The sequence below is a fragment of the Cervus elaphus genome, chromosome X (genome assembly GCF_910594005.1).
Source record: "Cervus elaphus chromosome X, mCerEla1.1, whole genome shotgun sequence".
NCBI classification, from domain to species: Eukaryota; Metazoa; Chordata; class Mammalia; order Artiodactyla; family Cervidae; genus Cervus; species Cervus elaphus.
The window spans coordinates 114,704,309-114,717,505 of record NC_057848.1 but is presented as its reverse complement, the minus strand read 5'-3'; the positions used below and the strand labels follow the sequence as shown (position 1 = coordinate 114,717,505).

The 13,197-nt window shown below is 39.1% G+C and overlaps 1 protein-coding gene across 2 annotated transcripts in view; it reads left to right on the top strand.

Annotated features, from left to right (window-relative positions):
- AR (androgen receptor) overlaps positions 1 to 13,197 on the top strand; it is a 191,121-nt gene that overhangs the window by 148,163 nt on the left and 29,761 nt on the right. For both annotated transcript variants that reach the window (XM_043895534.1, XM_043895533.1), the window contains exon 3: positions 1,681 to 1,797. In XM_043895534.1, coding sequence (XP_043751469.1) covers positions 1,681 to 1,797 — 117 coding nt within the window. The remainder of the gene's footprint in view (positions 1 to 1,680; positions 1,798 to 13,197) is intronic.

Sequence of the window (13,197 nt, the reverse complement as noted above, 5' to 3'; positions counted from 1 at the left end):
AATAGCACATGTAAATCCCCTCACATAGCCTTGTTCATAGTAAATGCCTATTAAATGGTAGTTTTTCTTCCTTCTGGTGCCTCTAATTCAGTGTTCTTCAGTCAAGTCACCTCCCCAGAACTCATCCTTGGAATGAAAGTGTTGTTTTGGGGTGAACTTTAACAGTTCTTTCAAGCCCAGCATTTTGGAGTCCTTTGACAAAGGGAAGAGAAAAAGAGAGGGAGGGAGGAAAAGGAAATTTTATAATCTGGTTACACTGAATCTCCAACATAAAATAACCTACTGCAATAGATGAGTTTTCTGTGACAGTTATGTACATTTTAGGCTGAGTGAAGAGAGAGGAAAGCTGAGCTGTAGCTAAATTTGTGGGTTCCCCTGATATCAAATAACAATTGTTTTTCAATTTGTCTTTCTTTTCCCTACAACAAACATTCTTCCCCTGCCAAAAGAAGCCTCCTTAAAATCTTGATCTATTCCATAAAGTAAAGCATGGCAGCAAATGAGAAAAAGAAAATACCAAGGACTTGGCAAAAGAAAGGGGTGGGATGAGGGGAAGAAAAATCTCAGGCTAGGGGCAGGACAAAGAGCATAAGTTCTGCATGTTTTAGAATAGCAGGTATTACTATCTATTTCTGCTGATAACTCTATGTGCCTCTAGATCTCTCCGTTCAACTTCAGTATTCATTAAATCAGTGTTTATTAAAGACCTACTGTGTGCCAGGCCTGTGTTAGGAACAAGGAATGAAGTATGTGTTTTTGAGTGGAACTCCATGTTTTTCTTTGAACAGCTATGATCTTAAGGATTTCTGAGTGTGAAAATGTGTATGGTGTGTTTGTGTGTATATATTTCTGTGTATCTCTCACAACTTCATGTGTACATGACAGTAATTGTTTTTCTTCTTCTATCTTCAGAAGACTTCCTTTCATTTGCTGTGTTTACAAAGAGTGGGCTTTATCCCTTTGATTTTTATACCCTGAAAGCTTGGTGGTATGATCATTAACTTTTTAAAAATTAATTTATTTGTTATAATTGGAGGCTAATTACTTTACAATATTGTGGTGGTTTTTGCCATACATTGACATGAATCGTCTATGGGTGTACATGTGTCCCCATGTCCCGAACTCCCCTCCTATCTCCCTCCCCATTCCATCCCTCTGGGTTGTCCCAGTGAACCGACTCTGAGTGCCTTGTTTCATGCATCAAAAGTGGACTGGTCATCTATTTCACATATGGTAATATATATGTTTCAATGCCATTCTCTCAAATCATCCCACCCTCGCCTTCTCCCACAGAGCCCAAAAGTCTGTTCTTTATATCTGTGTCTCTTTTGCTGTCTCACATAACAATTAAAAATCACATGGAGTTCTCTTTTATAGAAGGATTATCTGTACTTGTATTATGAAAAACAACCATGTTGTGTCATCCTAATAAAAGAAGTATTAGAAGGACCTGAACTGTCCATCCCTTTGAAAAACACCTATGAAAATCAAACAATACAGCACTGAATTAAATCATCATGGTTTAATAGGGTTTTGTGATCAAACTGTATGAGACCATTCCCTGTCCACCTCTCTCATTGGGCAGGATATGTCTCACACCTTTTCTGTCTAGAAATACTTTCTGGAGAGGCTCTAGCGACACATTAACAGGGCTGTCTACTCTTATATTTGTTCTCCCAGGAAAACAGAAGTACCTGTGTGCCAGCAGAAATGATTGTACCATTGATAAATTCCGAAGAAAAAATTGTCCATCTTGTCGTCTCCGGAAATGCTATGAAGCAGGGATGACTCTGGGAGGTATGATACTTTTCTTCTTCTTTTTCATTCTTCCTTTCCCTCCCTTATTCTCTTGTTCTCTCTTTAAACCAGATTTTCTCTTTGATGCTTCTAAGGAGGCCAGCCATGCTCTGAAAACAGGCTGACCCCTTCACATCCAACATGGCCATCAGTCATCTGGTGCTTTTCTTTATCCTTAAACATGCTACACAACACTGTGGGGCTCATCATAGGAGCAGGAGGTGTGAAGCAGGGATCAGGACCCATCAGAGGATGAGTGAGTATGGACTTGACTTGAAGGGCTTCCCAGGGGACATAATGGTACTGACCTTATGTTGTTAAATGATGGCTAGGATGAGAGAACTAAGGAATTCAGAACAGTCGCAGGTGCAGGATGACCCAGGCACAGGCTGGCCCTGAACACCCAGGAATATTCCTCAGTTAACTGCTGCCTGTGTTGTGGTGCTGGCCACCTGGAATGAAAAGCTGCTTTTCTTTGGAATCTATGACTAGGCTGCCAAGCAGAGCCAATTTCCTATCCCACATCTCCCAGGGATGAGCAGGCTTTTTAATCATTTCCCTTTCTTTGCAAATCTATTGACAATTTCCAAAAGCATTTTTTTTAGTAACAGAGGAGTTTGACAGAATGAAGATACAGCTCTTTCAAGGGTAATCCCCCATCAAAATGCTCTCTGTCCTCTAGTCCATGTCTACCATGATTTTTGTCACCATTACAGAAAAGATTTGACTGACACTTATATTTTCCCCCTTCAAATTCGTATTCCTTCATGTTTGTATCTGTTCCCTGCCAGGTTCCTTCCTACCACTTGCCACTTCCTGAAAGATGCACCTTTCATGAGAAAAGCAAGCTTATTAGTTTACTTTGATTTGGAAATTTGAAGAAAGACAAGCCTGTTTCTGAACACCTGAAACTGTGGCCTCATACCTGAGTACTTATTATCATCCTGGAAAATCCAAGTGTTTATAATTCTACCCTCCCCCCTCCCCTCCTCAAGACTGATTTAGAGTACTTGTTTATCGTTGGCTTTCTGCAAGGTACTCAATACCTTGTCTGCCTATGTGCATATTTACAGAAATCAACATGGTAGTTTTCTAACCATCTGTGGGTCTTCATGTGGGTAGCTGTATCCTTGCCTCCTTGAAGGCTAGTAATATTCTTTAAACAAACCAAAGTATTAAAAATGAATTTACACAGGCTCAGTTTGAGACAGCCTTTCAAATAGTGTCTAGTACTCGTAGACATAGCATGCAGATGCTCTACAAGTGGTTTTCCGGTCAACTACATCAAATGAGATTCAAATCTTTGAGAAAAATAAACTTTATTCTTCTTTGCTTGGCTTACTACAGAGAAATCCTACAATTGTGGTCTACAGTGAGGAGGAAAAAACAGGGCTGGGAGTAGAGGGAGAGTGCAGGACACCCAGGAAAGTTGACAAAGGAATTGTCAAGATGAAATGAAATGTTGTCACAACATTCACGGTGGTGGGATCACCCCAGGGGGAGGATTCTGATACACTCAACTCAATTATTTAGCCCTCTCTGAATTATGTATAAGAGATGGGGGCTTCCGGATAGACAGCCCCTTAGTTTTCCATTTGCTGATACGAATTGCAAACCTGCTTTAACACAGGTAAAGTTTAATGATAATAAAAGTCTTCATAACATTTGGGCCCAAATCCTAAAATTAGTTTCATGTGTCAGCTAATATCATCCACTGTAAAGCATCTGTAACATGATTACAGTGAATCCCTTGTGAAAAGAAGTATGTATATAACAGACAATTTCACTAGTCCATATAGCATTGTGACATAAATCTATACATTAATTTCTTGAAGAGAGTGGTAAAGTAAGTTTTTAAATTGATTTATTAAGGTATTTAAATTTGAATGAGCTTGGTCAACACAATGAAAAGAAGCTGAGAAGTGCTGTGGCTGGCTCTGGTTTCAGTTCCCTTTTTACATTTATTGAATGTCTCCTATGTACAAGGAACCATGCTAGGCAATAGAGCTTCAGGCAGGCAAACTTCAAGAAATGTTCACAAGATACAAGGATTCTTGATGTTTTGTAAATGGTCTTGCCTTTGGAGTCAGGCAGACCTAGGTTAAAGGCCCAGCACTATTATTCACTGTTCCCCCTCTAAGCTTCAATTTCTTCATCTGTAATTTAGACATACCATTCTCACGGAGCTGTAATGGGGATCTGATGACATGATGAATGTGAACATCCTTGGTAAATGACAAAGTGCTAGACAAATGTAAGGACTTATGATAGTAAGGTCAGTGGTAATTTAGCTGGTAAAGCTGTTCACAGAACTTCCCAGTTGGCTTTAACCCTGTTACTTGGCATGCCCTATAATACGTAATAGCTCCAACAGACAGAACATTATCAGAAATCATCTCAAAACAAAAGTATTATCAAGATCCTGCTTGAAAGCCAATTCTAGTAATTAAGGGACTCATACAGTATATTCAAGCACCACATCAATAAAAACCTAAGTATTTACCCTCTTAGATACTATTGTTTGGGAAACAAACCTTTCCATTTTGCTAAACTTATCTTCATAGTCCCTGCTTCCCTGCTGCAAACCCCTCCCAAGTTTATTTTTATCTTGCAATTTCAGTGTATACTACAACTTTACTCAAATAATGGAAAAAAGGAAGCAAACATCAATACAGTGATCCTTTTGAATATACTAGTAATAGACTTCCTTTTTCATCAGATGTGGGTTTAGCATCAACATTTTGATCACCTTGAAGGAGGATTTATATAGTTTTGTTTTATTTTTCCTACCGCTCAATTCAAAGTTATATAATATATTCCAAAATGGCAATTAAGAATATGGTTTTGGGTAATTCCTTTCTCCCCTCTGAGGCTCATTTTCTCATCATAAAAATAAAGTAATGAGCTTCACCAAGGACCTTTTAAGAATGACCATTTTGTGATTCTGTGTCTAAGCTCACAGAGAAAGAATTGTAGATGTGACAGTCCTTTTTTGGATTGTCCATTCACTGTCCCAGAAATATAGATTAGTCTAGACTTATGTACTTTGACTCGCATAGTGACTTTAGCTACCTCTGGTCACACCTAAGTAAAATATATCATGTGTCTAGACTGTATGGATAGGTGCTTGATGGAGTGGAGGGTAGAAGGACTGTCTTTGTATCTTAGAGAAGCTGGCACTCTGCAACTGATGGCTGCTTGATCTTGATGCCTCAAAGTCTCTAATTTAGCTTTCTCTGTAGTATTTGGTAATGGAATCTCCTCAGCTCAAAGATACTTAAAACACATACCCTTTTGTTTTTGCTTCCAGGCCTCTATACCTGTTGATTCTTATTGTTTAACTGTTCTTACTGTTTCTGAAAGGATCCTGGAGGTGGTTGGATTCTCAGCATGGTTCCCTTAAAGGCTACCTCCAGGCTCTCAACTGCCCATCTACAACAAGGATAGGCTTTTCTTTGAACATGATTTGTTTCTGCCTGCTTTGGAAAAACCACATGTCTCTAATTGCTTCAATAATCTAACCTTCTTGCCTACTCTTCATTTAGAATTTTTTTTAAATGTAACTGTCCAAAGATGCACTTTCTCTCTGATGAATTAACTGCTCTTTTTTTTCACAGCTCATAATTTAAGTAAATAGAGTCACCTCACTTTTCTCTGTACTTCTTAATGATATACTCCCAGTTTTCAAGATGGAATGAGAAAGAAAGAATTACTTTTACCCATCATATTCTTCCCTGACGCTTCTTTCTTTCTCATTTGCTTTCCTGTTCCTCCCAAAACACTATTTATTTCTGTGTTAAGCAACTCTTGAATTCTCAACTTTTAATAAATGGCATTGGCCCCTGCTTATTCCCTCCTCTCCTGAACCATGGAAGATGGTAGGCCTTTTAGGAATTTCAGGTAACAGCCAAACCCCAGACATGGAGAAGAAACATGAAGCTCCAGAGCTTGTGAGAATTGGAAGTATGCAGCATTTTCTTCAGGGATTACTCTAACATATATGAGAAGTCTCATTCCTTCTAGGGGCTAAACTCCACACCTGAGACTCAAAACTATTAATAGATCTGCAGGTTTTAACAACCTCCATGATTCTCTAGTTGAGAGGATATCCTGGTCTGATGTTGCCATGAGCACTACAAACATCCTTATCATTTTCTAGTGTTGACAAGAGCCTTGATATCAGTTCTTTCATCATTCCCCATGCTCATGGGCAGCCCACCACTGCTACTTCTGGTTCACATGCCTTGGATGCAATAGAATGATTCCAGTGCTGAAATACCACTCATAGCCTGATTCTTCAGGAGACAAGTTTCACATTTATTCATCCATCTATCCTTTCATCCTTCCAACCAGCCAACTAGCTAGGCCTTTCATATTTCCATCCTTCCATTCATCTAGTTATCCACTTAACAAATACTCCTTGACTGCCAGCTATGTGCCCGTTTCTGTAGTAGGCATTTTGGGGGAACATAGATGAATAAGATACAATCCCTGTCCTCAAAAAGTTAAATAATTGGAGACAGGCAGTGATAACTAATACAGCTTAACCTTAAAGAATAAATAGGAAATGACTGGGAAGAAGTTGAGTGAGGTAGAGGGAAAGGACATTCAAAGCAAAGTACACAGTTTGAATAAATTCAGAGAGACATTTTAAATAAGCATCAAGGTTTATAGGAATAACACAAGTATTAATAGTTTAATATAGTCAGATTTGGGCTTCCCTGGTGGCTGAGATGGAAAAGAATCTGCCTGCAATGTGGGAGACCTGGGTTCAGTACCTGGACTGGGAAGATCCCCTGAAGAAGGGGTGACAACCCACTCCAGTATTCTTGCCTGGAGAATTCCATGGGCAGAGGAGCCTGGTGAACTATAGTCCATGGGGTCACAAAGAGTTGGACATGACTGAGTAACTTAACACTTTCACTTTTACTTTCGTGGCCAGATCTGGGGAAATAGGGAAGGCAAGCTGAAACCACTCTGAAAATATACTTGGTTGTTAATGCTAAAAGATTTGAACTTCAGGCAGTTGAAGAGCTATGACATGGGATAGACATGTTCACATATCCATTTTATTTGCATGTTTGTTTTGTAAGAGAATTAGTGAGGGCTTAAGTTTTATAAAAGGAGATAGTAGCCCAGGTAGTGAGAGAGAAAGAAATTTCTAGCATCAATTTTGTTAAACATCTAGGATTACAGCTTTGGTTCCTGGAGTTAGTTGCCTCTGTTCAGATTGATGCCTGCAAGTACTGACCACATGCATAAGCCCTTCCCTTATACAAGCCTGTTGCCTTGATCTAGGCCAGTGCTTCTTGGTGTGAGTTCTGAGAAAAATAGTTCTGTGATATGATACATGAAAATATATTTTTATGGTTGAAAAAGTTAGGAAAACCTGCATATTATAGTCTTGATCAGGAATATTTACAGTGCATGTTATCATATCACAGACCTTGTCAAATATTGCAGTAAAATAACCTGAGGAGCTTAGTAACTCAGGATTCCCAAATTTATCTCACAAACAGAATCCTGTTTTTATATAACACCTGCTAATATCCTATAAAACCGATTTTTTCTGGAATGTACTTTGGAAAACTTGGTTATAGATAAATACTCTATCCTAAAGTAGATGATACCACTAGCCCAGGTCATGCATTTATAGATGTGTATATCTACATGTATATTGCTCACAAGGAGAATCAATTAAGAATGACTTCATGACCAAGAGCCAACGATCTTCACCACATCTCAAGAGTATGCACCAATGCCTTCTAAAACAACCAAAGTAAACTATTTTGGGTATATATATATTGTCATACACAAAGGATAGGATATAATTCAGGCCTAAGCAGGGTTACTAAGTAAGTTTCCTAATGGTCATAGGTACATATTCCTTACCCAAGGAGCATGCTAGATACATTATTTCTGAGAAGCATGATGACTTCTAGCATCATGCAAAGTGATCACTAAATATTTTGGCTATCTAGATATTCTACCCTAAAGTTTAACAGTCCTTTTTCTCTGACTAGCATTCCAACATCCACCCAGAACCTCATCATGGTGCTACCACATACCTTCATTATTCATGTCAGAGGCCTAGAAATCACAAATTTTAAGACTTTGGGTCCCATTGCCTACCCAATGATTGAATCCCCTCAAAGCCCCTTTCAGCAAGCAGCAGAGTATTAAGTGTCATAAAGACTCAACAATGTAGAACTCAGTTAATAGAGTTTCTTCCCTTCTGCTTTGACTCTGTAGATTAGAGCCCCAAAAGTCTCTAGGTTGGAGATGCAAGCAGTAAGTCTCAATTCTGAGCAATGCTACTCCCCACACAAATGTCTTAGATACTTGAGTACTCCTACAGATCTGTATAACTGAGGCATGCACAGAGGAGTATAATTGCCATATAAATTTTGACATCAACATGTCCATGTGGCTCAGCAGTTACAGTTTCTGGTTTTCTTTTTTTATTTTGGTTTCATGTTTTAGGAGGTCCTCGGTATAGTGGAAATAGCTTGATGGACTAGGATACAGACAGGCCTTGTTTCTCGTCCTAGCTCTGCCACTTACTATCTTGATGACCTTGGATAACTTATTAAATCTCTCTGAGCCTCAGTTTCCTCAACTCAATTTCCTAACTACATTATGGGAATAATAAAATCTTCCTTACAAAATTGTGGTAAATTTGTAAAGAAGCTAACACATAGTAAGTATACAATGAATATCATTGTGCCTCCTTTTTCAGATGAAAATTGGTCTGTGTGCTCCCAGTCACCACTGAAGCCTGTTCTCTTTGCTATAGCAGTGGGGATTTTGGCACTGGTTCCTTGGTTCTCTAGTCTCTGAATTTCCCTTGAATTAACCCTTGTAATCTGTCCTCCAAGGCCAATATTGTCATCTTCCAACTGGTTACATACATATTTGGTGACATATTGGAGAGTAAAAGGTATCTTTCTAATTGTAGTTCTCAAGTGAACTTTTATATGGAATTACCTCCAAACCACATTGTCTGGGACAGCATATATATGCTGTAGTCTGTCTCTGAATATTTGTTTTTATAAAACTGTGATTAGAAGTAAATAATTTTCTCTGATCATCAAAATTGATGATATCTGGTTCTGAATAAGTATCTCACTTGTAAAATCACCACTTAAAATCCTTGAGTTTTTAAAGTGTAATAGCAGCAGATTTTATTGTTGTTTGCTTTTGCTGTGAGTGCTCCAAATTCCCTCAGTTGCTTTTGAGAGAGTAAAATGATGTCATAGGCAATATTTTTTGAAGGTACTATGCTGAAAGCTAAGAGTACACAGCACACAATAGGTCATATATACAAAAGCAGGTATTTTCCAAATATAACAATTTAGAAAAAAAGCTTCATATGAGCTGATAATATAACTGTTTGTATGAAAACCTTTTACTTTTGATTTAAGAAAAGTGCCACTTGTTCTTACAAATTGGAGAATGTATTACTTAAGATCAACAAAAGTGTTTAGAATATTTTCTTATTGTCCTGAACTTCTACATAGAAAATTTACCTGAGAAAGACGCTTTCTTAGAGACTTTTGTACATCCTTTTGGATCATGTTTTTTGAAGTAGAACTAAGGGGAAAATATTCAACCATCCAGAAACCAGTAGAGCCTTCAAATGGTCTATTACTGATAATATTTCCATGACAACAGATATATAGAAAGTAAACTGCAAATGGCATGGCTACCCTGGATCACCTCTTTTAGAACCAAGTTCCATTCTCTTCAGTCCATTTCATCGTTGCTGCAGTTTTTAGATCTCTTAAGCCTGGCATAGAATGTATTTCTTGCCACTGTTTAATACCCCATTGGACCAGTGGTTCTGTGGCTGAAGTGAAAATTGATTGTTGAGGGACATTTCAGACTTTTAACAGTCAGCAATTAAAAAAAAAAATGAAAAAAAAAATGTAAGCACGAATCCTGAAGAAATCACCTGCGAAAAACTTGGCCTGGCATTTCAAACTAAAAGGAAAATCTGGATCTTGACCAAAGACAAAAGGTCACCAGCCTGGGCCTGCACAGTGTGGTGTATCATGCTGACCACAATGAAACTGGAAGAGACTGAGGACTCTCACCAGGGTGGCAAATGAGGCATAGAAGCTTTGATTAGTGAGCTGTTAGGTGCAGAGACATTAATTTCGAAGCATTCCCATCGCCAGGCTGAGTAATAATGCTTGTAATATTATGGGATTGTTTGGCTGCTACAAGAAATTCAGAAGACCAAATAGGGAGTCTTTGTTGGCCTCTGAGTGGCTATAAGGAGACTATTAAATTTCACCTCCCTTCTCTCCCTCCATATCCTTTCCTCTCAACCACAACCACCACTTCATTCTTGCCCAAGAGGCGCATACAAACACATATATGTCCTTTAGTATATTGATCAATAAAGCAGAAAAGAAAGAGAAAGAGGAAAAGCCCCCAAAACTCCAAATAAAGAATTTTCCATTTCCCAGTCTCACTTCTGTCTTCCAGTTAGATAGGAAATGAGAAGAAAACCTCTAGTCCAAAATGACAGGCACCCCTTCTCCCCAACTTTGCATTGCTGCCTCTTATATCAGAGGATCTGACTCAAGTATCTGATTATGGGGCCAGCTAACATGCTAGCACATCTTCAAGTTGCTATGTTCACCAGTGTCTCTCTTTTATATTAGAAAAATTCCAGGTTAGATATTGCAAACATCTCATAATGACCAGACACTGAAGAAAGGCTGACCTTATTTGCCTTATTCAAAATGAGGGTTCTAGAGGATTTTATTGGATATCCCGGAAACACCTGGAATGCGAAACTTGGGGACTTAAGCCCCTGCTCCTCAACAGAAACTCTGATGTTGGGACTGGAGACTACTCTCTTAGTTGATTAGTCCTCCCAGTGAGGCTGATGGTATTTCCCTACCTCATAGCTATGTGAGGACTAAGTAGTAGAGTTACCAGTTCATGTAGCTGTGACTCTCATGATTGTTGTTTTTTATAATATGACTTGGTATTAGCAAAGGGCCCTTTGACTGTTTTTGATCATATATGATGGCATTAGGCACTGACTCAAGTGAATACAGTGAAGCTCTAGTGCAGTTCCTTGCTTTCCAGTGTGCTACTGCTGCAAAGAAGCTTAGCTAATGGGACTCAAAGAGCTGCTTTGAACAAGAAGCCACTGTCCCTATCTGAGGCTCCTGTGGTCATTTTCACTTGGTTATTTTACAGTTCACAAGTTTCCTCTTACCTCTATTTTGCTGGACCTCTGCCGTGGAGCTAGATTGTAACCTTAGGCTCCATCATTGAGCTGAAGGTAGTAGCTGATCCATACAAGTTCAGTAAGCAAAGACCAGATTTCTGATTCCCCTAGAGGAACACCTCCAAGAAGGCAGCCAGCCGTCTCTTCAAACAGACCAGGAGAGTACAATCAGACATTCTTTTTCTCCTTATTCTCAAAGTTAATGTGACTTCCCTTTTAGCAGTGCACATACACTTGAACTTTTCATAAACCGAAAGAAGGCAAAATCTAAGAACCAGTGCCTACTTTCTTGTTTTCTATTGAAGTTAAGATGATGGAAGAAAGTTGATAAGACTTTACCTCTTAACTTCTAGCTTTAGTGCCCCACACTATTCACTTACATCATACAATTGCTTCTCCATCAAGTGTGATGCTTTGTTCTTCTCCCAGGCCAGCCTCAAACTTTGCATTGATATAAGAGGAGAGAGCCTTAGAATTTACAATATTTTGCTATGCTCTGCCTCTGCCTCAGAGACTTCATCTTGAAGCTAGCTTCCTTCTGGTAGATGTGGAATCTTTGAGGCCGGGGGCTGACAAATGTGAGGGTCAGAAGCACTCTTCCAGCCTTACCTGGAGCCTGCATTTTCCACCCTCTTCCTTCTTCTCTCTCCACCTACACACACACACACACACACACACACACACACACGCACACACACATCTCTCTCCTTCTCTGACTCAACAACATTCTGGAGAAAAACCGAGGAAAGACTTCCAGGAGGGAAGGGAATTAATTTCCCCCTCTTTGGGGCAGAATTTTAACCTCCAGGCCAACAAGAGTTTCCCTAATGTGAATTGAAAGGCTAATGTGGTTTATTTTTTAACTGCTTTCTATTTGTTTGAATGTTGCATATTTCTGCTAGTGAATTTTCCTTTAATAAAACCATTAATACACCCATGGTATTTTCTTATTTACAACAGACTGACAGAATTAATGCTGTTAACATTGGGCCTTTTTTCTTTTTCTTTTTTCTTTCTTTCTTTTTTTTTTTTTTTCTCTCGTTTGCTTTCCAGGTCATGCTGACCTGTTCGGCTTGGACTGTTTCACATTTGTTTTTAATGTCAGTTTAAATGTAATTGTAAAAGCATGTATGCTCTAAATTCATGTAGTTACTTTTTCCAGTGGAAAAGCCTGATATGTGAAACCATCTCCAGGCTCTTCAATTTCACATGAGCAGGTTTTTGGTAATGACCTTGTGCCCCTCACCCAGAATGGTATCTGGACGGTGAACCTCTTTCTTCTGGCTCAGTAGTCAGAGAGAGGAGACTTGGAAATATTTTCTGCCAGATCCTGTGCTTTGGCAAGCATGTGCAGCATTGCATATCATTCTATTATTAATTACGTTTACTCCTTCATGAACTAAAAAACATTAGACTAAATAGTCCAACATAAACCTTGAAAGATAAAATTTGATATTCTTTTCCCTGGCTATCCCTCTGACTCAGGATTGGAACTGGGAGAATAGGGGCATGAGCGGAAGGACCAAGAAGCCTTCTTGCCTGGGAGAATTTGGCCAACACTTGTTTGTGTACACTTACACTTGGATGCACCCCCTACTAATCTCTCACTCCATGCCTGCCAAGAACTGGCTCTGTTCCCTGTCTCTTATCCCTGTCCTAGTTATTCCCCACTCATCTCCAGCTGACCCTTCTCCCCACTAACGTGCTACCCTACCTGATAAAATTGAAAGAGTACTACCCAAGAAGTCAGGATACCTGATCCTAGTTCCTGCTCTGCTACTATCTAGCTATGTGACCTTGGGCAAGACTTGGCTTTAACCCTCAGTCTTCTCATTTTAAAAATGGGGATTAATTTCAATAGGAAAATAAGAAATAGACAAGACTTGGGGCCTTCAAGCAACTTGTTGGCAATGGAATCTTTTCTTCAAACAAAATCTGATGCAAAGCCCCAAATGAAGATACAGAATAAAGCACTGCTTTGAAAGAAGGCAGGGTTATTGGAGTCACATGCTCAGCCCCACTTTGCTTCCTCTCAGGGCACTTTAAAAATCTGTGGGGCTCCATTACTGCAGTAGATTGATGTCTGGGGGAACTTCTAATTTGTTTCTCTCTCCTAATTGGTTTAAATCCCTGTCAAAACTCTGTATGTT